General features: G+C 43.3%; 1 protein-coding gene across 2 annotated transcripts in view; it reads left to right on the top strand.

Annotated features, from left to right (window-relative positions):
* Positions 1 to 2,573: 2,573 nt before the first annotated feature.
* Positions 2,574 to 27,170, top strand: part of zfpm2a (zinc finger protein, FOG family member 2a) — a 121,620-nt gene continuing 97,023 nt past the window's right edge. The window contains exon 1 of one of the 2 annotated variants that reach the window (XM_030393497.1): positions 2,574 to 2,991. In XM_030393497.1, coding sequence (XP_030249357.1) covers positions 2,952 to 2,991 — 40 coding nt within the window. In that variant the 5' untranslated portion in view covers positions 2,574 to 2,951. The remainder of the gene's footprint in view (positions 2,992 to 27,170) is intronic. The other variant, XM_030393496.1, reaches the window with a different exon arrangement.

Here is a 27,170-nt window from a genome sequence, read left to right as displayed (position 1 = left end):
TATGATCAGGCTACAGCAAAATGTTATTCTTTTTTAACAGAAATCATGAAATTCCCCTTTTTCAAATTAACTGTAAAATGAGGGGAAACCGAAGAGAAAGAGCGCTTCACATCCACGCCACCCTCCTCTTTCAGCATGAACAAATCAGCCATCGCTTGTGACAGAGCTGTCAATAAATAATCACATCAGCAGACAAAAGTTTATCTATTATTTAATACCAACATGTCGCTATCACAAAATAGTTTCAGCCTCTTGAATGAGACGTGCTCGTGTGTCTCCAGTCAGAAGACCACGGGGCATACCAATGAGCCATACAAACAGCATTTGTTCGGAAACGTATTTGCTTTAAGACCGAACATGATGAAGCCACCAGACAGCCCACCTCCGCTGCCCCGGCGCTGAATGGCACTCCCCAAATGTGACTTGGCAGTTCTAATCAAATGATTTAGCACATTAAATCAACCTTTCCCCCTGTAATCAGATTATGTGAGTGCACTGCGCCGCATCTCCACAGCATACAGTATACCTTAACCTATTAATATGACCAACCTTGTGTCAGTGATTTCCCCTGCGATGGAAACAGTATCATGTTAATTATCGCAACCATCTGGTCCGAGCGGTGAAAAAAAAGCTTTCTCTTCCTCTCGCAGATTTGTACCTGTCAATCAAAGGCGGCTTCAAACAAGCCACTGGGGCTCAGGAACAGCAGAGAAGAACCACGCACCAGTCTCAGAGGATTTAGGAGTGGCGTTAAATTAATCTTCAGCTGGCAATTTGACTCTCCTCTCTCGCTGTGTTGTTGCTCTCACCACAAATCATTATTGATTTTGGTGCTGGGTTCCTAATATGGCCAGTAAACGCTCTTTATGGATGTTTAGCTTGGTAATTTTAGACAGTGTGCCGGACTGCTTTCGAAGGGTTCAATGTCATTTTCACTTGATTGCTTTCGTAGGGCTTATTGTGTGTGTTAAACATTGTAGCGCACATATAAGGGAAAAAAAAAAATTCTTATATCTCCTTTCTTTAAATTCCCCTGTGTTTGTCATTTCATTTGTTACCTTTTTATTCTTTGTTTAAAATGGATCATAATTCTCCCATTTTTTTTCCCTCTGAGTTTGCTCAGAGCGACAGGGCCGAGATACCGAAATGATTCACTGCGTATGACTACCACTGTCCCATGACATCACTGCGTTTGGATCATGACCAAAGCTGTGTGTGAAGAAGAAAGAGAAAGAAAAAAAAAGGAAGGAAAACAAAAAAACTTTAGCCACCAGAGGACGGGGAGGGAAACGCAGGAAGAGACAAACCAAGGAGGCTCGCAAGACAGATGCTCCCCTCAAGGTGAACCACTGCTGACCCGTCTGCCACATAAATTATTCTGTAGTTTCAGACTCCATTCCAAAGTTGTGGAATTGGGTTACAAGATAATTTCACAGGCCACTTGCTTGTCTTCCTTGGCAGTCCAACTGGCTAATTGAAGAGAGTGATTTCCAGTTTGGGCAACTATTCAGAACATGGCAGTCAAAATCTGAATGATTTGAGGGCTCTCTTTCCTCTCTCCCTCTCTCTCTCTCTCTCCCTCTCTCTCTCTCTCTCCCTCTCTCCCTCTTTAAATATTCAGAATATTTTTCTCCACTGTAAGTCAGTCTAATTGTAGGCAGGAAAAAGGGCTCGAATTCTGATTGACAGTTTATTAAAGTGGTAAATAAACAAAGCAGGAAAAGGCCAGTATACTGTCTCTCACTGGAAATTGACTGCGTGCCAATCTAAATACATTTTACAGTAAAAGCTTGGACACGCTTTAAGGCTCAAATGCAAAGAATTTACAGCGCGCTTTTATACGCGGTATAATTTCAAATAGTTCATTTTGTGTGTGCTTAAAAATGAAAAATAAATCTAGACTTTAGGTTTCAGGTTTTTTTTTTTGTTTTGGTTTTTTTTGGGGGTCATTTAAGGTCATGACATCTCAATCCCACATCACCTCTCAGCGGTGCATTATGGGGGAACGAGTGGCCAAACTGCCACTGCAGCTAATCCTGGTGTGTTTAACCAATACAGGCTGAGATGAGCTGGTGATATGAGCGGGACCACATGCTGTATTAAATGACTGTGGTGAACCGGTGAAGGGCTCTCCCATGTAACCCTCTCTCTTTCCCTGTAATGGATGACATGAAAAATGTAACAGCTAAATTAATCTTAGAAAAAAAAAGTGGCGCCAAACTGACGGCTCAAGGGTCCTTTAAGAAAAGACAAAAAAAACAAAAAAAACGGTGTGGAAAAAAAAAATGTTTACCTGAAATACAGGCGAGGCAAAAGATTTTTTTGTTTATGTGGTGATTGTTGAGGCTCTCAGTTTGTCTCCATCTCCTGTTTATTATTTACACCCCCTCCAAAAAAAAAAAAAAAAAAAATAAGAAAAAGAAAAAACAACAACACGGGAGCCGAAATCAGGGCGACGCTAATTAATAAGTGGAAGTTCAAGTAATTGTTGGATCAAGTGAAGTTCACGAAGCGGCGGCTACGGTACCCGGGGAGGAACAAACCTTATCTTCAAACAAAAGCGCGAAACGCTTTCACCTCCCCAGTCAGTCCGTGCGGATCGCGGCGAAGCGCAGCCTCATCACGGAGAGCGGTGCTGAGAAAGAGAGAGGGGGAGAGAGAGAGAGAGAGAGAGGGAGGGAGCGTGTGTGTGTGCGCGCGATAGAGAGAGAGAGAGAGAGAGAGAGAGAGAGAGAGAGAGAAAGCCAAAGCCAGAGCCAGAGAGACGAGAAAGATAAAGGAAAGACAGACGGAAACGATAGACTTGTGCGTAAAAAGTACTGGTGCCCCCCTTCTTCTTTTTCTTTCTCAATTTCCATCAGACAAAAACCCAAACCGGCTGCTTGGATGAACCAGAACCTATCGATCTGTCAGTACTACACCTGGATTCACTGACCAGCCGCACAGCAGGCATGTCCCGAAGGAAGCAGAGCAACCCCAGGCAGATCAAACGTAAGTTGGTTTTTTTTTTGTTGTTGGTGGTGGTGGTGGTGGTGATGTGTGTGTGTGTGTGTGTGTCTGTTTGTGTGTGTGTGTGTGTGTAATGTTGTCTCGCCGCTACACCAGGCTTATTAGAGTTTGCGGGAATATTGTAATGATAGTGACCACAGTGAAGCTGATTCAGCAGCGCTCTAACTATCGCCACTCATGTGTTGCCTGTCACGGTCCACACGCTCCGCTCTCCCTCCGCGCATATTTTGTGTTTTTCTTATTCACGTTTTTTTCTTCTTATTATTTCTGGGTTTTCCGATCCAAATCCCACGGTGCTGCCGGCGCGAAAGTTTCCCCGGCTGCTGCCAAGTTGCGGCGAGAAAATGAAGTTATTTTCTTGTTTGTTTGACTCTATCCGAGTTTACATCCCCAATTGTGCGTCAGGCAGCGCATCACTTTGGCTCGGGCGTGCAGACCAAACCTCTTCATGCCAATTAAATCATCAATAATTCCACATGTAAGGCCAATAATCCATACTCAGCCCGTGTAACGAGACAGGTTTAAGAAGGCGGTCTGGTTTTGAATCGCTCTGCTGTTAAAATGTTTTTATTTGTAACACATAGACACACACGTGCCTCACACACTCACTCACACACACTCCAACTCTCTCTCACACACACTTCATTTTTTTTCTTCTTCTTTGCTTCCACACAGACACACTCACTCACTTGCAGGTGTGTGTGAATAAATACGTGCACACACACTTGTTCTAAACTTCACTTAGAGCCCCCACATGGAGAGTAAATATTGATTCTCAGTGTGTGTGTGTGTGTGTGTGTGGCAGTAACTCCTGTTATTGCAGCTAAAGAGCACACGTGTGGCGAGTCTTAAATTTGAATTTGACAGAGCTGTCTCATTCCTCTGGAGAGAGTGTTGACCCTCACTCCCAGCAGCGCAGTTTACACATATTTGCTTTTCCAAATTTAGATGAAAATTTAAACCGAAATTTACTGGAACATTATTTTTGTCTTTGTTGTTGTTGTTGTTGTTGTTGTTTTTTTTTCCTCAAACATATTACTAAAGTAGAGCCTCGTGGTCTACATTAATTCAGAAGTGTGTCATATTCACACGATCTAATTTTACCCATGATAGATATTTATAATGAAACGCTTTTAACAACTTTTCATAATTTTAACGATTTTGAACAGCCCGCAGATCGTCCATAAACGTGTGGGGATCTGTACACACACACACACACACACACACACATAAACACACACACACACACACACACACACATACACACGTTCACATCTCAAATACAGCTGACATCTGAGTGTGTGTCCAGAGTGTGTGTCGTCCACTGTACGCTGCTGATGTCAGAGGCTAAAAGCAGACTGTGGTTACTTTGGGATCAAAATATCAAATATCAAACCAGTGGCAGTCATTTGCCTTGTATTTAAGATTCTGTTGATCTGTGCTGCAAGATGTTGTGGAGAAGGCAACATTTGTGTGCGCGTGTGTGGGTGTGCGTGTGTGTGTGTGTGTGTCTCCATGTGTGGGTGTGTGTGTTTGCATGTGTGTGTCAGCTCCCATGCATGAATTCATGAGGGCTTGTTGGTATACAAGAGCTTTTTTTAAATTATTATTACATTTGTGTGTGACAGATTCTGCGACAACAGAGATTTGTGTCGTCTTGTTTTATTTTACGCATAGAAATGATCGTTTCACCTCTTCTGTATTTATGGATCATGCGTTTTTAAAGAAAAGTTTTTAAAAGCAATGTCGTTTGGAATTTTGCTTTCTTTCATGATTCCGTAGTGAAGGAAAATTGGGATTCATTCATACATGAAAAGAAGTTGAAAAACAGCAGTTGTATCAATTTTTTAAAATCCATCTATGAATTTTTAAAAAGAAAAAGATTGATTTGATGGTGAGAATGGTTTTTATTTAAAATCCTCGTGTGAAAAGACTCACTTATTCGTCATACAGTTTGGGATAGTTTGGTACAGTGTGTGTGCCGTGATCCTGATGAAAAATAATTCATTTGCAGAAACACGCTTTTGTTTGAGGTTCATATTCGTGCGTTTGCTGGCATCCGACACAAAACCCGCAACCATTCCCAATCAACAAAGAGGCTCGGCAACGTGTGACGTGATAGGCCCACTCATCTTTGGACCAATCCCATCGTCGCATCCGAATTTTGTTGTCGAGCAAAGCAACTCTAATGTATTTTTTGTCACGCTTTCGTCATTGTGACCCGGCCTTGTGTGAATTAGTATGTCATGTGTAAGATCTTGTTAATAGGGGAGCCGGTGTGCAGCCGTATAATCAAGCTCTAGTTAGAAACAGAAAGGTCACGAGGAGCCTAGATCCTCTCTCCTAGCCCGGGAACTCTGGGAAAAAGGCCGAGGAGGCACTGCACAGAAAGTCAGCACAGACAGTCATTCTAAAGGACAAAAAGGTTGTTGGGCGCAGTTCCCCCACCCTCTCCACCCTCTCCTGCATACATTGGACCGTTATCTAAAATTGTGATTTATGCAGTATTTTAATATTTTGCTTATTCTTTCCCCTTGGGTGCTCTCTGAGCGGTGATAAAAAGGCGATGCTGAAAGAGCACCATTAATTTGCTCCGATGACTGGGGAGATAAGGCCAGATAATGGGAAAGATAAGCAGGGAAGATATACCATCAGAAACCCGATTATTACCATTAAAATTCCAGCCCAGCAATCTGCAGCTGGCTGATAATTCCTTCTCCGTTTCCACCACTTTGGATGATAAGGCAAAAAATAGTCACTCAGTGCTCCTTGATTAGGCTGCCTGGATATCCCGATAATACAGTGATAAATTATGTATTTTCCCCCCTTGTTTTTTTCTCTGAAACGTTACATCTGATTTTTTTATATATTTATATATAAATATATATTCCTGCCCCCCTTTCTGTATCCCCCTCCCCTTGTTGCTTTTCCAAGAAAACGAAAACCCCCCATACACTTTTATTGTAATAAGAGTTTGATAGAAAGAGGAGATAGTGGTGGAGGTGTTTTGTGTGGGAGCACATATCAATGTTATCAGCTCATCTCCCAGGGCCAGCTGCTAGCTGCTGTTGTTTTTAGCCTTATCACCCCGTGCCAATATGCCAATAAATTGCCCAGATTGTTAGCTGTTCCAAGGCGGGTCAGGAGAATTTGACAGGAATGATGAAAATATCGCTGATGCTCTGCGGATTGCGATTAGCTGCTGTAATATGATGTGTGAATTCCACCAAGCTCCCTCTATCCTCTCCTCTCCCTCCCCCCCTGTCCTCCTCTGCTCTCCTCATCCCCCCCTTCCCTCCCCCGTCGCCTCTCTTCCCCGGCTGCTGGTGGTGTCCATACCTCTATTCGTACTGAGAGGAGAACATTTTGATGCTTAATAGGAAGGAAAGATATGAACAGGCTGAATTGAAACCAGGCCCCTCGGAGTAATTTTTCTGTAAAATTGCCCCCCAAAGTTTCGCGGCGTAAAGGGGAATCTGGATGATGTAGGGAGCGTGCCTCCGCCACTGTTTATGGGAACATATTGAAGCAGCCCTCTGAGGCCATGGGCGGACATCTAATGTCAAATGTGCTTATTAAACTGACTTAGTGTTCTCCCCTTTACTGTTGTCTTCATATGGACCGTCTGAGAATTCATGTTGCTGCCTCTGGATCTTTTAGTCCACATTGTCCAACCAGAATCCAGCAGCGTACTGTAGTGATTATAATGCTCTTTTACTGTACGTTTGTATAGCGCCCGAGCGGCAAGTGCACAAGTCCCTAGAGCTTATTACTGTGTCATGCAGTCAAAATGCCTCATCTGCTCATGTGATGTTACATCTGTAGAGCTGGTCCACTGCAGTCTACAGACATGCTTTTTTTTTTTTTTTTATTTCTCTTTCTCTTTCTCTTTTTTTTTTTTTTTTTTTACCCATAATGCATTGTGTAGAGTTGAAACAGGAACTAGTGATGCTTTGATAAATATGATTTTATCATCCCATTTGACTTATATATTTCATATGGAGGCCTTTGAGGAGTATGATCCCAGTTGTTTTCGGGTCATTTATTTATAGCTGTTTGCTGCTGCTGTGAATGTGTCGTCTCCTAGATTTTTGGGTATTGTTCCGTCGTGAAATGGCACGAGTGTTGTCTTTTCTGTGGTTTTTCGAGGCTGCATTACAGTAAAGTGACAGTTAGTTCTGCTCGATCTTATACAATATTGTCGCGATATCGAAATCGGGGTGTTTGGTCAAAAATGTCGTGGTATCTGAACATCCCTGTGCTGACCATGAAGTAAGCTTAAATCCAGAATAATGCTCGTACTTCCTTGGATCACTATAATAAGGTTCCTGCTTTTCTCTGCTAGTCATTTTGAAACTGAACTACAGCTCTGCTCGAGCTGAAAGTCTGTGTTTTTTTTTATCGTAGCGACCATTTTTTTCCATCTCCGCTCTACAGTTAATCTCTCCAACTCCTTAGCATAAGGCCACTTTATGTAACGTTAGCATACTGTTTATCATATCAGGTGACATTTCTATCTTTGAGGGGCATTTATCAGAGGCAGATTACAGTAGTAAGGGATAAGGGGAGTGTTTACTGAATTGACTGCCAACATCCTGTATCTGAATTCGTGTGTGTGTGTGCGTGTGTATGTTTGCTTGTGTATACATTGGTGCATGTACAGTATGTGTGAGGAGCATGTGGCTTTTAGCAGAAGGATCGGAGCTGTTAGCTTGATGTATTTTTTTTCTTTTTTTTCTCTCTCTCTCTCTCGGGGAACAGACTCCTCGTCCATATTTCCTACAACTCGGCTCAGCTTTGCTTTCTCGTATAAGGAGACGCCGTGCTGTGGAAGTCGTATACGCTGCGATTCACCCTTGGCCCACGAGCGCTGGCAACTCCAGCAGTCAGATGTTTTGGGGGTGTAAAATCAAAAAATGTTTGCATGCCAGCCTCCCTGTATATTTAAGGGTTTCTCTTTCATTGGGTGACAATCACGCCGTGTCTCTTGTGTTTCTCTTGTTGATTTCTGTCAGAAGAAGAATGGTTGTTGAATGCCAACTTTCCCTCAAACATCTGTTCCCTGCCAATAACAGCTTGTGCCGTTGCCTCGTCTTAGCTGAAGGATCCCCAATTGCCTCCTCACTTTTGACACAAAACAACAATGCAGATGAATGTCATCGTCTTGTAATGTTTTTTCTATTGTGTCTAAAGTATAATGTGTCGTGTATGGAGAAAGTATTTACAGCGCTGCTAGTACTGCTTATGTCACAGGCTGTTCAGCTATAAGGGAGAGGAATGCATAGCAGCTGCCGTTTCCTTTGTTGACAACAGTGCTGTGTGATGTGCTGGACGGGCTGGGGCTGGCAGCCGATGGACTGACGGTGCCTAATCCTGCCCTGTCTGTCGCTGTAGCCTGCAGTGCCTGGACAGCGGTGTGAAATGTGGGCAGGGTTGCTGCAAAGGTGGAGGTCACTTCCTCACGCGGTTTCCTCTTTATCTTCCTCTTTCCTGAATTCCACTGCTATTATTCCAATAACCGCTGTTCCAAGCTGTCACCATTGTGCTTTCTTTCAGGCACTGTAACCGTCCCCAATGTGAGCAAAATGTTAATTTTAGAAACGCGAGCCAATCAAAAGCAGAAATCTGTTCACGCTTCTACTGTTGCTGGTGGCGTGTTGTCTTTCTAGCTGTACATTTCAGTCTCCAGCCGTATTCCTCTCTGTTTATTTAGATTTTATATCAATGATGCCCATTGAGCCCCCAGGTAACAATTGACTTTCAGCCTGCTTTAAGTTAATAGCCTTGTCTCTTGCTTGTAGGGATCAATATTGGTATTAATTAATCACCATTATCAAGAGCAGGATCTAGTTCCATTTGTTGTTACATCAGCAAAATATCAATAGAGAAAGTGGACTCCCTGATCGTCATGGCAACTTCATCTCTTAGGTCAAAGAGAGTTTATCTTATCTTGCTGCTGAGAGTGGCAAACTGCTTAGGAATCTAGTTTAGACTCAAAGATCATTGATTTAAGCCTTTTCTCACCCCCAGCTTGTTGTTTCAGGAGAGAGAGGGGTGGAAAAAAAAGAAAGAAACAACAGAGAAAGGCAGCATTCTAATCACAACAGAGATGTAAGATTTAAATATTGATGTCCAAAGGCCATTACAGCAAAGAAGGCCTCTGGTCTCGCTGTTGTTCAAGTACGTCCTTTTAAGACCCAGACAAAGCTTTGATTATCAGAGGTGTCACCGTGGAGTATGTCTGTATAGCTGACAGTGTGAGACTGCAGGGGAGATCAGTTTCCTGCAGCCACCGACACAGAATGTTAACAGATCTACATCCTGGTGTTTCTGTGTAGGCCTCCATACATTGTTGTGATTAGGCAAGGTTGAGTTAAGCGGAAATGATAAGTCGATCACCAGAAAGATTTGATAATGAATTTATTTTTAAGATGTTTTTGTTTTTTAATTACTAAAAAATGAACTTGTTTCACCTGCTCAAAGAGGATTTTTTTTTTTTTTTCTGGTTTTCTTTGTCATCAGTCAGAGTGGACAGAATCTTTATTGTTCTTGGACTTTGGGAACTTACACTTGGCTCTTTTCACTTTTCGCAGACATTTCATGGAACAAAAGATTAATGGCGATCTACTGATTAGGTAGATTAGTCCTTTAATATAACCAGAGGTGGGAGAAGTGTTCATATCCTTTTGTCCATCCTTACCCAATACCACACTGTAAAAAATATTCCATTACAAATAAAAGCCATGCAATCAAGTATTCATGGAGAATATAAAACATCTACTCACAGTAATAATCAGAAGTAGAAGTACTCACTGTGCACACATGGATGATTTATTATTGCCCATTAGATTTTTACTGATGCAACTATCTGTAAGTAGCATTTTACTGCTGTAGCTGGTTAAAGTGGGGCTAAATTTCACTTTCACTAAAATTTCACCCTACAAATATTTGTAGGGTTGTGACACATTTTGTGTCTAAAATCCTAGTCTGATAAATGACTCATAGCTTAGAAAATATGGTACAAATTAGCATTACATCTATATAATTGTGAAAGCAGTACTTGTACCTAAGTAAACATGCTTTAAACGTCACATTCCTCAACTGCCCAAAAGAAAATGAATCATAGTTGTGCTATTTATTAAAAGTCAGTAAATTATCATTTTTTAATTAGCCCGTTTTTGCACATTGTACAATGTAACAGCACCCTGATTAAGAATTTGACTAATGAGTCCGTTTCTATGTGTATGAGAATGGAGTAGCCTGTTCTCATGGGAAGTTGAGTCTGGTCGGAGTTATTTGGGTGGTGGCAGGGCTGGATGCTTGGATGTACCTCATCATGCTGCAGAATGCTCCTCAGGGTTGGAGCAGAGAGCTGGGGCACTGCCTGCTTTTTTTTTTTTCTTCCTCTTTTTGCCTCCGGGACACAATTGCCTCATTTAACATTCTCTATTTGGCCCCTGCCAAGAGGGGAAATAGCCAGGGTGAGTAAGAGAGGCCGACACACATCATGAATTCTTCTTTCATTTAACTTGCACAGTCCCTTTTCACCTTGGTGATGCACATGGATCAGGAATGAAGATATTGCTCAATTAAGGGGATTTCTGAGGTTGCTCCTGAGGTATTGCGGTTATTTTTGTGCCACGGCGAGGTTTTGATGTATCATGGATATGGATATTGGGTTCATCACATTTGTGTGATGCTTTGACACCTCCATAGCCCAGAAGAGAAACAGCTCTGCGCCTGCAACAGGAACTCGCCTCTGCCATATTCAAGAAATAAAGTCTGTCAGTCTTCCAACGCAGGGATGTAAATAACTTTTATGTCTGTATTAAGATTCTTTTTGTTTATTCCAATTTAATTAGCTACAGTTGATCAAAACATTTTCATGGAATATGTCAGAATAAATATCAGGGTTTTGACTGAATCTTGGATGAGAGAAAGGAAAGGGACTCCTTGGAAATATGACTCACGTTTTGCAGCCGGCATTGTCACAACATGTTGTCAGCAATTTACAGTAAAAAAAAAAATAATTGGCCGAGCATTGAGTTAGACTTGAACCACATAAATTGTTTCAGTAATTAAAAAATATATGGTAAATAGTATTTGAGATGCTAATGAAATGGGATAATTCGGTGAGCAGCCGTTTCCAGGGGAGGATAGTAGCTGGCACACCAGAAAGTGACGACCTAATAGATGTTCAGTGTAAATCTCTGGCTTGGCAGGAATTACTGAGGATGTATTTGTGGGGGGGCAGCGGCGATGCACAACTTTGCATTGGAATGAACTGCGGCGGGCTCTATGGTTAAGGGATAGGTGGCAACAGAGGATTAAGTAACAAGCTTTTCAGTTCAATTTGTACATCAGCATTTTCCGCCAGACGAACGCCACAAAACACATAGCATCTTAAGGCTGCGGTGGAAAATCACTAATGACAAAGCTTTGTAAACAGATAAACAATTTATGTCAAATATGCTGAAAATATAAAACAAACTTCAAAACATGTTAATACTTTAAAGAGGCTGTGTTTTGATTTGCACCACTGCAAAGCTGGTAAAGCTGTTGACAGCACAGCTTACACATCATGTGATCAGTGGCCATATCTGCCTGCGTATGATTAGCAGGGAGCACTGCTACAGAAATAGCCATAATGGAGCCGTACTCTGGAGCGCTTGACGATGATCGATTGTATTTACAGTAAATTATGCAAATCAGATCAGACGGAGCGCGTGCGATATTGGCCTGGTGACGAAAGGAGTGACGCGTCGCAAAGTACACGTCTCCTCCTGCTTCTTATTATTTCAAAGCGGGCTTTGTGAAGTGACAGAGTAAACATCCAGAGAGAGATGCAGCCGCTATTATTTCAGACTCAGCCAATTTTCTTTCTCTGTGTATTTCAGAGAATGCTTATCTAGTAATTACTAAAAACTGTTGACATTGAGCAAGTGCTGTAGCCAACTAAAATGCCTTTTTGTCTTATGATATCAGATTGGATTTTTATCTTAGGTTCACGCAATCACGCATTCCTGAAAACCGAAGATAACTGGCTCAAACTCCTTATTTCCAGCACGAGCGCTGAATTAAGAGCCTCATTTTGAGGAAAAAAAAAAAAAAAAACTACAATCATTACATCCTGCATTCATTTCTGTGGCGAAATACTGATAATGTGTTTTCTTTTCCTCCTTCTGATACAGTCCAGGATGTGCCTGTGAATCTCAGACACATACATTTGACCATAATCAAGTTTTTTAAGCTTCAGAAACAGGATAACAACTGGGTCAGATGATAAGCCCGGGCAAAACAGGAAAAAAAAAGCCTCCTCTGATAGACGAGGAGAAAATCTGATTGATTGATGTCTGCTGGCTTTGCCACCATCACAAGCCAGTTGACAGTTAGTTTGGGATCAGATGATTTCACTCTTAAGATTGGGGTGGAGGGGAAGCTAGGCAAATATGAAGGACACAAAGGTCAATGGCTTCTCTCCTCCTCTCTGTATCTATCTCTCCCTTGCAATAGCTTGCTTTGACAAACTGTAATATGTTGCTAAGCTTTGTGGCAGCAGGACACATGGTCATAGTTTGTACAGTAATATCCTATTGCAGTAATCTCACAAGGAATGATTGAAAGTGCTGGAGGAATCTGGTACTAGCAGGGACCCGTTGACATCATCAGCTGCTGTGGACTGGCAGATGTCTCGTGACTTGTTTGAACTGAATTTTCCCATGGGATTGAATAAGTTAAACAACAGCTTTGACTCCAAGTGGATCTGTTATTGTAAGCAGGATCTGATAAGGCGGCACCATATTATGAGTTTGTGTAGCAAAGAGGCCAAAAATGGAATCTCCGGCGAGTGTCTCTCTCTGTGGTTTCGGAAAAAGACGAACATGGAACTGTGACAAAGGGTGATTGGATGCATATTGTAAATAAACACCCAAGTCTTTCACGATCGCTCCTCGGTCTCTCCACGAAGACGGTTTCCATACAGCATTTCATCTGCTCTTTGCTGCTTGGATCGTGTATCGCTGAGATGAAGTGACAAGGCTTGCTCTTTGTTTGACCCCGCATGGCGAAGACACAGTAACACTTGGAGTAGGCCTCAACCAAAACAAACTCTCGGAAGGTATTTTTCGATCCGAACGCGCCGCGATCTTCGCCAGTGTTTGTCATTTTGTTCCTTTATTGTTAAGGAGCTGAAATTTAATAAGTGCCTTCAGTGTCCACGGTGACTCCTGTGATATTGAATAGGAGCCTTGAATAGGTTCCTCTGAGGGTCCATCTCTAATAGACATGACAGACATGTCCATTAGCTTTGTAGGGGGATGCTTTCAAGATCAAGGTCTCACTTATAATGAAGTGGCTATGCAAATGCAAAGTCAGATTCTACTATTGTGAATCACTTGTTTTAATCAAGTTTTTTTTTTTTATTGAAAGAAATGTAGCCTCCATTCAGAGCCACTAGCCAAACAATAAAAAGGATAATCCGAAGACAATTCCCATCCAAATGGAACCGGACATCATTTAGGGGGACGAGACAACAACTCTTTGTTTGTTTGAAGTGGTTGATATGACAACCTTCTTGTCAAAGACTCAGGGCGAATAAAAGGGATTTGTAATTACCATAATTATCTCTTATATGTTTTCACCTAATGATGTCCATTAAATGCCTGAGGCTTCATTTAGAGGCCGCCTCGCTGTAGGTTGGCATGGACGCATAATACAGCATGTTACATTACACAGCGCGCGAGTAATGAACTTCTTTCATCGAAGATGTTTATCGCGCAGTGCTTCTGGGGGGAAAAGCCAATATACTTCAGCTTTTTGTTACAGTTGGATTATAACAATTCTCATAGTTCCCACTTATCTTTCAAATTTTCTCCACATGTGATATCAACCCAATTGGCTTCATGTCTAAACAGGATGGCTCTCTAATCTAAACCACTGTTCGTTTCATGTAAAACATCTCATTTTGTGGCTTAGGCTGGTGGCTGCCTTATCGTTACGTAATTCACTGCCCTCTCCCTGATTTTCTTTGTGGCAATTTATTTAAATTCCCCCATGTTTATATATTTCCTGTCTCCTTTCATTCAAAATGATTGCCTTTCATGAGTTCAAAGACTCATCTTCAAGACTTTTGGTAACTTCGCAGATATGAATTCACAGCGGAGAGAATAAAAAAAAAAAAAAAAAGAAATAAAAAAAAGAAGCTATTTTGTTGGAGAGCACAAGTAGAGGGAGTGTTAGTGCATGTCCGTCTCTGTCTCTAACCGAATCCAGAGGTTGAACTAACCCCGATCAGAAGTGCAGATATAGCACTCTAACAGTCCACACCTCAGCAAGTACATGGTTTGAGAGATGATGCCTGAATACATGTGTGCTTTCCTGCTCCTGCACTAAGGCCCTCAGTCCTGCATGTGGCTCCGCTCCTGTGGTTGCTTTGGTCTTTGTCCGCCACCTATCAGCATATCAGCAGTGTCTCTGAAGCCCAGTTGTATAATGCACCATTTATGGCTTTGTGGAGGGAGATGGCGGTCGGGCGGCGGAATAGCTCCGGGCCTTCCCCTCAGTGAGTGGATTAACGGCGGCCTGCTTTAGCGCACACTACCGCGGTGTGAAATCGGCCCCGCTTCGGCGCCGCGCGTCGAGGCTCCCTCTCTCTCTCTTTCTCTCTCTTTTTTCTCTCTCTCTGTTTCCTCACCTCCATGCAAAGCCTCTCCCAGCCATCTGTGAAATGTGGAAACTCTGTGTCTAAGTTGAGTTCAGATCCCATCCCCTCCGTCAAGCTGAGGCCAGGAAGCAAATGGGCAGGCAGTCGGCGGAGGGGGTCTGCAGGGGAGGAGGAGGAGGGAAGGAGAGAGAGGAGGAGGAGGGTGGTGGTGGTGGTGGTGCTGTTGGGGAGGGGGGGGGATCAGCTCACTGATGTCGTGCCGCGTGTGCAGGAACCCTGCCTGTTCTCCGCGGGCGAGTTGGAGGAGGGTCCAGGCCTGGGTGCCGGCCGAGAGATCTCTGGTTCCTGCTTGCAGGTCCAAATCCCCCCTCTGTGTGTGTCTGTGTGGAGGCGAGGCGGTGGCACAGCTCCCCTGAGCCCCTGCCCAGTCCTTTGAAGATAAGATGGTGATACAGAGTCCCTTTCGGTACGTCGCTAACCGATGGTCTTTGTGTGACACACATGCCTCTCTCCTTTGGAGCCCGCAGCTAAAACACCTATGGTCTTTGCTGGAACGAATCAGCTGTATGGCTTCAGGTCAAATTAGATTATGAATGGGTGACAAAATCCTAGATTGTATGTTTAGGATATTTGATTTTTTTTTTTTTTTTTTCCTCGCCATTTCATGCTGATAACGTGGAGTTCTGCTGTGGTTGATATTTCTATTTGATTTCCCTCCACTGAGAAGAATCACTTCCATAAATTCTCCTCAGACGCTCGCCGCTGACTTAATTTTTTCAGTTTTCCATGGCAACGAGTTGTCATCTTAACTCTGCTGATTTGCCTGCTATCTGTGCTGTATTGCTCTTGATCATGACAGTTTTTTAAACACGTCTCTCCTCTGCATTTATAACCATATTTTGTGGCACTCGCGGGCCAATTCTCCCACTTCTGGCTCTCCATAGCAGCTTTTCACAAGAGCGACCATCATAATCAGGCTTTTGAATTATGAACTCAATATTCCCTGTTTTTTTTCTCTCTCTCTCTCCCTCTCTATCCTGTGGCTTTGGGGTTCAGATCTGTGCATAATGTCTTGTGATTGCATGGCATTATGGTGGTTTGGAAAGCCGAGTCGAGGTCCAGCCACGCATCATCTTTCCATAGACAATGTGGATCTCTGTGTCTCTCTGAGCTCATCAGGGATGGGGCGTTGATTGCTTTTTGATACTCCTCCAACGTGGATGAGGTCCTGCATACATCAGCTAATTAGAATGTACTTATAGTGTGTGTGTGTGTGTGTGTGTGTGTGTGTGTGTGTGTGTGTGTGCGTGTGTGTGTGTGAGACAGACCCCACACTTCTCATCTGATCCTCAGCCCAAGTGCTCTAACCACACTCACTGAAGGCTTTATCAAATTCCCGACAAGAAAAGAAAAGCTATACAGTGCAGGACTGGTGGGTTGGGGGGTGGTTATGTGTTGGTGTGTGTGGTTGGGCCGGAGGCGGAGGCGCGGGGATTTGATGTTAGGGAAGAATTAAACACAGAAAATGAAAAGAGAATGTGTAACGACAGGAGTTGTTGCAGTGTTTGGGTTGGAATTTCGCGATTCCACTCCACGTTCATGGGAAAATCTAATGACAGCTGTTAGAGGTTCAACTATAAAAACCACCGTCCTGCTGTTCCAGACCGCATTCAGCGGAGTCTGACACACTGGCAGAAGTGGAGTTAACTTCATCCCATTGTGGCTAATGACGGTCGCTTTGCTAGGAGCTCTGAATGGATGGCACAGCAGTAGGGAGGGAAGTTGCAGCAGCTAATTAGGCAGCACAAATGAGCGAGTGGTATCATCCCATGCACCTTGATGATATTGCGGTCGTGGAGCATCAGAGAGGGACGCGGGGAAAGTTTTGCTGTTGCCTCGCTGACTTTTCAGCAAGGCCATATTGGTCAGGCCGGCACCTAGCACCTAGTTTGTGCTTCACACACACACACATGCGCAAAAACTGCTCGCCAGACGTCCTAGCCCATGCTATGATCTGTGGAAGGTGCTGGGGCCTCTCTATATATTTCATAAAGGCATCCTATTACACCCCTATGGCTTGTGGGGAACTGTGCACTTGTGGTTTAGTCCCCAAGCAGCGGAGAATAAAGTGCAGGACGTGGCACTGGAACAGAAATCTAACTGCTGTTTCCTCAGGTAATCTTGACTTGGATCTTAATTCCAATAAAGTGTTTTTTTTTTTCCTTCACAGCATAAGCCAGATCCAAGCAAGAACACTCCACTCTGTATTTCTGCGGTCATACTTTATTGAATATCATTTCAGATAAGAGGTGTAATCCTTTGGGTGGAAGTGATGTATATTGACCAGCTCAATGATAGCGATACAGCGCATGTCTCTGATCTCAGAGTGGTAAATAACTATTTGTGTCAGCGGCTCAATCAAATGGCGTAGAATATTGAAAACTGTCCTTGTTGTTGTCAGTCTCTCAACTTTGTCAGACTCCGTCTGAATATTTAAAATGTCACTGCCGGAGAGCAGAGAGATGCAGATAGTTGGAGCTTTTGTAAGTAAAGTGACTGGTGAATTCTGAATACGTGAATGGCAGGATGAAAATGCCAATCACTTTGATTATTAATCTTCCTATCAGATCAGCGGATTAAAGATATTGAGCAGCTGTCAGAATGGTACAGGTTTGCTCAGGTTTACTTAAAACTCTCGAAGACGTGGTTTCAAATATTTGGTGTTTCTCTGTAACATTAAATATCATGTTAAAATAATATTATATTCAATTAGAAGTCAAACAGTCAGCTGATCAGCTTCATTAAGGCTCTGCTGGTGTGGTTTGATAAGATTTGGTTCACAGCTTCCCCGCAATGTAAATCAAACAGCCCCCGATACTGTGTTCAGATTTTTAATCCAAATTTAACTAAATTCTGATTGGCACACAGGACTGTGTGATGTCATCTTTGTCTAACTGGGCCCTGCCAACTTCACTAACATTAAAAAAATAATTAAAAAATGTTCTAACTTTGGCAGAAAATTCTGTGTTCATTTGGACCCCATCACTCATAGTAAGAAGTGTCTTGAGAAATTAGCTTTTAAATTAGCAATCCAACACTATTGAAATGTACTATCCAATATGACCATGTCGTTGTACTTTAATAATCTGGATTAACATTTTGGCATACTGTAGCGCAGTGTTAAATAAGGTAAACAAACACATAAAAATGCATCACATCTCATAAGCTTTACATATGGTTTTCGGAGGAATAGTCAAGCCTATATTCAGCGTTATTTTCATATCCAATTGTCAGTGAAATAAATGAATTTAAAAATGCGATACTTTGGCTCTGATGCAGCATCTTTATCGGTCGACCCTTAGTTTTTTTGTGTAACTGGTGGCTCGAGCTGTCACATGAATGCAATGGACTAAAATAAAAAAAATATCAAATCAATTGGAGTAGAAGTATAACAAAGAAGAAAGCAGCATTTTAATATACTTTATCTGTTCATTTAATTTCCAAATTAGGTTTCAAATCTGTATATAAATCATGTTTAAAGAAAGTAAGTCAGTTAAGTTAATTTGATACAGTACCTTTTGCAGAGCAAATCCACAGACCGCTTAACAAGTACAATTAATTAAAACACCAGACCATTCAGACAAAACAGCAAATAGAATAAACAATAAAACATAAGCAATAATAAATCAGAACAAAAACACCAGACAGCATGAGATGAGGAAGAGGCCAAATAAACACACGGATCAGAATATTTATTAAACGTATTCATACAACTGATCTTGAAAAGCACAACATCGTTAAACTACTGTTAATTATTTGTTCTGGGCACCACACCTTTAGTTTGAGAGTGCGGTCCATTGTTGGTTCTTTCCTCTCTAAACACAGTGTGGTGGAGCTGGAGCAGTGAGCCGGGTCACTCGGGTCAATACGACACTGTTACAGTCTCACCTCTCGGAGTGACTGGCTTTTCTTCCATCAGTAGAGAGCAGCCCTCTCTGCTCCCACATGCTTCATTTCATCAGGGTTTGTTTTATCTTGACCGGCCAGGCCCATGACCCCCGAGCACTGATAGTCCAATAAGACTGCAGGAGAGCATCACCGGGCCATCGGGGGGGGGGGGGACTGAAACTGATCTGAACCGGGCTAAGTTTTTCTTCCCCCATTAAGTTTGTGTGTTTGTGTTTGCATTGGTTCACCGACCCGTGCTCCATGTGTGTGTCGAGCCATTTGAGTGAAAGTTCAGTCTGAAAAACTTGGAAGGGCGACGATGAATGGTCGCAGACTTGGCATGAAATATGTGTCATGAATTAAATGCAAATGTATCTTATCAGAAACATTGAATATGCCAATGCTGCGGCAGAGCTAACGCATCTAATTCTAAAAAACACAAGAAAGAAAGGAAAGGCCGTTCTTCTCAGAACTGTTCAATTTCATGAGCCTGCAGAGAGTGCCATGTTTACTTTCCCTTTGCATAGAAGGAGAGAAATGAATGCTCTGGGTTCCCTGTAAAGACAAACATGAAAGGAATCACCGAGAGTTCTTTAGGCCCTTTCTCTTGTGTTGTGTGTAATGCAGCTTCTTTACTGCCTAGGTAGTCGCTGCCATCTGACTGCTGTTTGAAGTCAGCAGAAGTCGACAATATTTGCTTTTCAGCAATTCTCGCCCACTGTGTCTCTCTGTTGCGTTTGAAAGTGTGACCAGTGTGGAGTCTATCAGCTCGCTCCTTTGGAGGAAATGGCTCAAATTGGCCGTTTGGTTCGTCGACGGACTGGCGTCAAGGTCCTTGCAAGTGAAGGGTTGGCGCTCATTGGTGTCGTGGGGTGAACGTGATGGACAGCTACGGGTGGAGGAGGAGGAGGAGGAGGGGGGGAGGAGGAGGAGGAGGAGGAGGAGGTGGGCCACAATGGGGGAAGTTGGACAGAGAGGGTGGTGGGTGCAGACCTGCTGGGGTGCGATCTCACCAAAGCACAGAGAACAGGCCAATCTCAGGCTGCCCCCCCCCCCCAATCCAAAAAAAGAGACAGAAGGTAAAAGCGAGGGAGTTCCAGACTCATTATCCTCCCTTCACTTCATTTCTCTCTTGTTAGGGTTGGGTAATTGTTCAGTACCAGTGCCAGTACATGTTCTTTTTTTTTTTTTTCATTTTTAAGTAAAACTCTTCATTATGTTTACGGAATTAAGTCAAATCCTCTGAAAGCCTTAGTATGTGATGTGGTAAAAAAAACAAAACACCTCCTGTGTAAAATGCTGTTTGAAATGAGCATTATTTAAACAAGGAAAAATACAACCAAGGAGTCAGTACACTCGCCTAAGTGTCTTTCGATAGTCTGTGTTGTGCAAACATTTCAGTCGGTAACCCAAAAAGATTCAAACGCATCCTTCCAATGCTTCTCTTCTGCCTCCTAACATACAGCAGTCCTGCCATAGTGCTTACTTAGTTAAGAGATGCAGAGCGATGTATTCCTAATGTACAGTGCTGTATGCTTTCCTGGTTCAACAAGCGCATCTTTGTGGATTTGAGTGCTTTTTCTTATGGTATTATCCAGTGAGTGTGTATGAAAGCTGTTCCTTTTCTCTAGTGGAGGTGTGTGTGGGTGGGTTAGAGGGGAGGCTGTGAGGCTGCTGAGACCCCGGCGTTATCAGCACCAGATGCAGGTTGACTTCAGACTTTCAATGGAAGGTAAAGAGAGAGAGGGGGGAAATTAATGAGAGCCATAAAGCCAGCAGGATAAATAATTAGCCAACTGGTCCTAAGATCCGTCCCTTCATTTGCAGCCACAAATAAATTCTCCCTGCAAAGTTTGCTTGTCAAAACTGCAGCCTGATGCTGTAGGCTATTTCTTGCACGCATGTGTGCGTTTTTAAGATTCATTTGTTGGTGTTTTGCTGCGCCGTCGCTTCCTTCATTTGTCATGTATATCCGAGTGACAGGTTTCTCTGTCATGCCACCGATAATTGGCCGGACCGGCGCTTCCTCCAAATGTGTGCAGCACAGACAGACTGAATAAAAGACAATTCAGCTGTCATAACGTTCTTCATAAATCATCTGGATGAGAGCGTGTCATATTGGTGTCCACATTTTTGTTTGGAATAATCAGAAGGACATAATGTTGCTTGTTTACTCGAGACTGATGTTCCCCAGCTGAGCTTCTAGAAACAGCGCAGGCTGTAAAACACATTGCTTTGTGCAGATACAGAGCCAGACGTGCCTCCAACCGCATTTATGTCCGACAAGTGATGTCATTTCTCTGAACTGATTGCTACTTTGCCGCGGCCTCGTCAGGATCAAAGCTAATTTTTGCTGCATTAGAGGACACTTTGTGCCAGTGTACTGTGCGTTGATCTGGAGTGTTTACATGCGGTTCACTCCCTGAGGATTTTGTATTATTGTTGTCACACTATATGGAGCACAGCCACTTGTATTGTTCTAATACTCCACCGGTAGATTTGAAAAGAGCTGAGCAATCACTGAAAGACTTACATTATCCTCCAGTCTTTGATCGCTATTCATGTGTCTGCGCTAAGTAATCTTCCCCTCTAATCTCATTCACAGATATAAATAAACAAGTAATGCTCTAAACGAGAGGGAGCACACGAGTGAACATCCGGAGGATTATGGTAATTTGTGGATAAATAGAGGTGTTTAAAAAATGTGACTTTTGAGTGAGAAAGTTACTTCTTTAAAAAAAAAATAAAAATCTGTTTTCACTCCAGGAACCAGGGGAACTTAATCAGTAAATTGTGTTTCACTCGAATATTCAGCATGAGTGAATAAAGAAGTGATGATCGTTCAGTGTTCTTGGCTTAGTTAAACAACAAACACACTGTTAGATTTCCTGCGCAGTAAAGTATTCTCCATGAAAGTTCAAATTCCCCTGGGAATTTTTTTAGACAATACAGACGATATTGATTGATTAACAACTTATAAATAAAAGCCCAAAACGCTGAATGCCATCCGAATCAACGTGTCCATATTGCCGATTGATTTTTTACAACATTGCTCTTTTTTTCTCATCTCTTCCAACTTGACATTTGGAAAGTCAGAAATCAATTATGTCTCCTTCCCAAATGAAAGGCGGAAAAAACTAGTATATGACTTTAAAGTCAGCCTAGCTCGCCTTTGACACGGCACATTACAAAGGGAAAGGAAAATCACACTGCATACCTGATCCATAAAAAAAAAAAAGCCTTTGAAATGGATTGCTGGGTGGGATCCAGTCTGGCACAAGTCATGGCATTGATGGCACAGCCCCTGGGCGCAGGGATACTTGGCCTGGACAAGACGGTTGCTGGGCCCGTATCAGTGGGCACTGGCCCATCCTCTGGGAGCTCCTAAGCCATGCCGTCTGAAGAAGAACTGATGGGGTTGGCAGCACATATGGGCATGCTACGGGTTTTATTTCAGTCAAAAACAGCCCCGATGTTATCGCCTTCAGTCACCAGCACAGCAGCATCAGCGAGATGATTGGGCTTCACGGGGAAAACAAACCCTCCTGCAGATTAACTTCAAAACAGAAACTTTCCTTTTGTTCCATCTGCACTGTCTTTTTAGTTTTACACCGTACATACATCCCAGGTGCTCAAATCTAATTGCAAACAGACATTTTCATCTTCCATATTGTGTGTTGGGGTGACAATTTGTTCCAGCTAATTGGAAATTTTGCGTCGGCCTTCCCCGCACAAAACATCAGCCTATCACAAATGACACTGATATGATAAGCGTGGATTCGGCTGGCCTACACTGTTTTTCAAGGCAAGACAGGAAGTTGACAGCTGCAACAGTTTTCAGTAATAGTTAGTTGATAACCATCCACGGGGTAATGAAACTTCCACCTTTGATGAGAAGTTGAAAAGAGAGTGTTTCACTGTTGGCTTGGCAGAACATTAGACATGGCTGCAGGCAGGCAGGGGCAAGCGAGGGATCGAGCTGTTTTAATAGGGCTCATCCAAAGGTGACGAGAGCACCGCATGCACTGAACTGGAGGTGTGAGCCGGGGCTGCCAGTACATATCTTTTGTCTTTCATTATCTTTATTTCCTTATTATTTTAAATGGCCGGTGTGTGTGTGTTTTTTTTTTCTTCACTAGAAGCTTTTTTGATATCCATTTAGATTGGAGCTTCATTAAAAAACCTCAGACAATGGAGTGACTTCTAATTAAGAAGCGCCGCATCTGGCCCCTGGCACCCTATCCCGTTGTTCCATCTATTTTGCTGGGGAGAATTCATTTGTTTCTTAATTAAGAAAAACACCAATAGCGTGAAAAATCTGCTTATGGTACCTGAATCCTAATTAGTTAAATAGTGAGGGGAAGGGGAAAACACATTCCAGTAGCCCTAGAAATGAACTCAGAGCTGATAAAAATGAACTAACTAGCCTTGCATAAATCGAAGCTGGGGAGAAAGTGTACCATCATTATGGCTAAGACAATATGCAAACTATCTTCAAAGAAATCAAATTGCCGGAATGTTTTCATTTGCATGTATTAACCATTAACATAATGAGGAGAAGTGACATTGGACCCGGATTGTGTGTCTGTTCGGATTGATAACTCTGCTGCATCTGCAAATAGTCTCCTCTGCAAAATTATGCTAGCAGTCAAATCAGTGTTGAACTGTGGAGGGAGAGGGAGAGTGATGGAGGGAGCGAGAGGAAGACAGAGACACAGAGAGAGAGAGAGGGAGCAAGAGAGAGAGAGTGAGAGAGGAGAGAGAGTGGAGGCTTTTGCTTTTTCCGTTTTATCAGGGAGCTCTGTGCAAACCTGCTGCAGTGTTGAATCGAAGCCATCATCCTCTGACAGCTATCCTTAAACAGGAAGGGGCCGCGAGTCATTGTCTCTAAGGCTCTGCGGAAAGCTGCTGTGTGTGTTTTCGTGTGTGTGTGTGTGTGTCTGTGTGTGTTTGGGGCAGGGGGAACGCATGGGGGATGTGCCCATGTGGCTGCTAGCTGGAGATGGACCTCGAGTGGGCACACTTCACACTCCTCGCCCTGCCCCCCCTCCTCGTACATATCGGGCACATGCACACACACGCCTGCACACAGCCTCATGCATACATGTGTCCCCCCCACCACCACCACCACCACCACCACTACCCCAACCCCTCCAACACACACACACACAGACACACACACACACACACACACACATCTGAGTGCTTCCAGGATACCAAAGGCTCACTTATCTGTTCCGTAAAGACTCACCATGGCCCACATTGGCGAGTTGGCGGGCAACCAGCCAAATCCACTGTGTGTTCTCCGACTGCAGGCGTCATGCAAAACACTGAACTGTCTTCAATATTCAAAATAATTTTTCCAACATGCTACTTCCCAGGATCAGCCTCTTAGGTCAAATTATTCAATTAAGTGTCTGTTTATTACTGATACCAAAGCTGGGTGGCGGGTCTACTTATCACCTTTTTTGCAGATTGGTGTTCTCGCAGAATACCACCATAAAGATTGCCTTGGCTGTAATTAAAATGGCACAGAGACAAATTTGGCGGAGGGCTAAGACACGGGGAAATGAAGGAGGTAGGGGGAAATTGCAGGGGCTACATTCTGTCTTCCAATGAAAAAGTTGAGGCGGTAAAAGCAGCAAAAAAAATTATTGTCACAGCACTTCTGTACGCCACAAAGGAGCAGGTATATGAAAAGAAAAATGCAACCTTGTGGTGTTGATGTTGTCACCGCGGTGCGTTTATGTGCAGAGAAATGGTCAGGAAACGGGGGGCCGGTCTTTGTGGCTCTGACTGAGGCAAGCAAGCTGGAGTCAGCGATGGTCTGTGTGGCAGAGCGGATGCTGTTTAGACATCCTAAACGCCAGCCGGGCTTGCGTCCATCCACAGGCCTGTGTGTTTGATGAGCTATTGGCAGGCTATGGGGACACGTGTTCCCGTGCCTCGTGGCAAACATACCTTTCACCGTCTTTGACTCCACAAGCCCGTGTGACTTCTCAGGGAAAAAATATGAAAGAAATCAAAGCGCCAATAAGCTGAGGGTGTTAAGCCAGAGAGAAAAAAAAAAAGAAAAGAAAGACCTGAGCGACTTTGGATTTTGACAGAATCTTCATGCGCTCTCTGACAAAAATTTGCATTGTTATCGCAGATAACTGGCGATGTTTTTACTTGGTTGTACATTTTTTGTGAAATATGTAAAATGTAAACCGAGCCTCTAACGATTCCCTTAATGACGCGGATCTTGCTTTTTTCCCTCCGAATCGCGTCTTAGCGGGCTTCTCAGTGCAGGATGTCTGATATCTGAATATTAAAAGGGAGTTTCAAGCTCATCTGCAAATGTGATTTGCACATATCACACTTCTGCAGTCGTCAAGCTGCTTCATCGCCAAGCTTCTGAGCAAAGAAGGCTGGGGAGGGGAGGGAGGGAAAAAAAAAAAAAAAAGAAAAAGAAAGATGCACATATGGGTTGCTATTGATGTATTCCATTTCTGACCTAATTTAAATCCCTGCCAACAAGCTCATATGCATACTGTACATTTGCTAAATTACAGAGTGTAAACCTTGCCTTCTCACAGAGACAGGTGTAAACATCAATGTTGTCATAATGCACCGGCAGTAAATATGATAATCGTGCCATGCTGCAATAGAGCACAAAATAATTTGGACATCATTTTGATGCCTGAGGGGCCCAGGGGAATGCCCCGCAGAACGAAGGTGGCCCATTGACATGCTATACACGCCAAGATATAATTATGGCTGCCTGTCTTTGTTCCTCCCAAGCTTCCTCTCAGTGCACTAGTAATTTGCTTGTGATATTTTGGTATTCTTTACGTTTGAGTTATTCTCTGTGGACTTGAGTATTACATGGGTGTAAATGGGGATGCGAAGAAGCTGCTCTAATGCCAAATCCCGAGTCCTGAAACTGTTAGTGTAATATCATAACGGCGAAGTCGACGCCGGTAGCGAGAAGTTATTTTTGATTCGAACATTTCAGCGGCATCCTGACACGTATCGACTCCTCTTCCCTCCGATGTTTTCAGTGTCATCGGCGGCTATCTGTGTGGGACACTGCTGATAATAAGGGGCACAGCCAGAATATCTTTAGGGTATGCAATGTGTCGGGCTGCGGTTTGTTGTCATGATAATCCCCTCATTTGTAATGTCGGGATCAGCAGGTTACGGCTCTCCACTTGCCTGCCATGTCAAGACTTGGGACTGGCGAGGTGGATTGTCATTTCTGAAGCAATATTTTGACAGCGCCTTCACTTTACTCGCATGCTGCGGCTCAAAGGTCAGAGCTGTGCCACTTCCATTTACTGTGTGTGAACACTCAATCCCTGAGGAGTGGAGCTCTCTACATCTCCCCCTGCAGTTTTCTCTCGCTGACACACACACACACACACACACATGCACGTAGTCTTTTCTTTTCTGCCTCTCACCATTTAACTCACTTGTTTTAGGAGATAGATGTCAAGGCTAGTCCCACACAGAGCCTTATAGTGGGTCTAAAGCTCCCAAATTGAAGGGCAATTACAACTTATAAACCTTTACAATAGAGTAAATGGAAAAAGGCAGCGCTGCTCAGTTTGGCTTCACTGTGATGCCTGATTTCCCCTCCTGCCATCTTTCCAATTAGTGCATCGCAAAGACAGCCACCTCTCCTTCACTCACCGCCGTTCTCGCTTTTGCCTCCTATCACACACACTGCTGTTTTTTTGAAAAAAAAAAAACATAGTCTGGTGTGATTGTTACAACTGCACAATGTCTCAATGGTGTAGCTGTCATCCATTTTCCTGTGTGCTTAGTGCCACTCCTCAGACACCGAGGCAGGTTATGTCAACCAAATAAGGCACTTGTCAGTAATACAAAAAGACATTGTTGCTGGTCCATTGTTACCTGCTCTGCCAGCTATCATATAGAAAGTGATGGAGTGACGGTGTTTTGGAGCGCGGTGCAGCTCCACAGCCCCAGGGGTATTATGGGTGTAAATCTCCCTCACACAGTTCTGCTCCAGGCCAGGGAGAGCATCATCATTAGCCAGAGCAGATGGAGGGGCTTCAGCACTGTTTTCCTCTCTCTCTCTCTCTGCCGTCCGACTCCGACTGCTGGAATCTGGTTTGATACAGTGCGAGTGGATGGGGAGCAACAGCCGAGCGTAGACAATGAATGATGAAATCCACATGAAATCAGATGAAAGCTACAGTACGCACATAAGCAGGCAGTCTGATTCATCATTTATTTGTGAAGTGATGATAGAGGAGGTTTGCTCAAGTTCCGTGTGTTCATACAGTAAGTCTGTGTTCTTTTGTTTGGGTGGCAAGAAAGTATCACGGGAGCTAGGCTTTGAGCGATGACGGAGGCTGGCGACGACGCGAGAGCTGAAATTACGCGTCGATTAATCGTTTTGTTGATTCATGCCATTCCAATTCAGATTCATTGGATAAAGAAGTAAGGGCTTGTAGTTCCCCTCCAACAGTCCGGACAGAATACGTCAATTCATCTTTTCACTGATTGACAGAAATCGAAGGTTGTGATAATTGGTTAATCA

Source organism: Sparus aurata, chromosome 17, assembly GCF_900880675.1.
Source record: "Sparus aurata chromosome 17, fSpaAur1.1, whole genome shotgun sequence".
NCBI lineage: Eukaryota > Metazoa > Chordata > Actinopteri > Spariformes > Sparidae > Sparus > Sparus aurata.
Note: the sequence above shows the minus strand (reverse complement) of the source record. Positions and strands in the feature narration are given on the sequence as shown.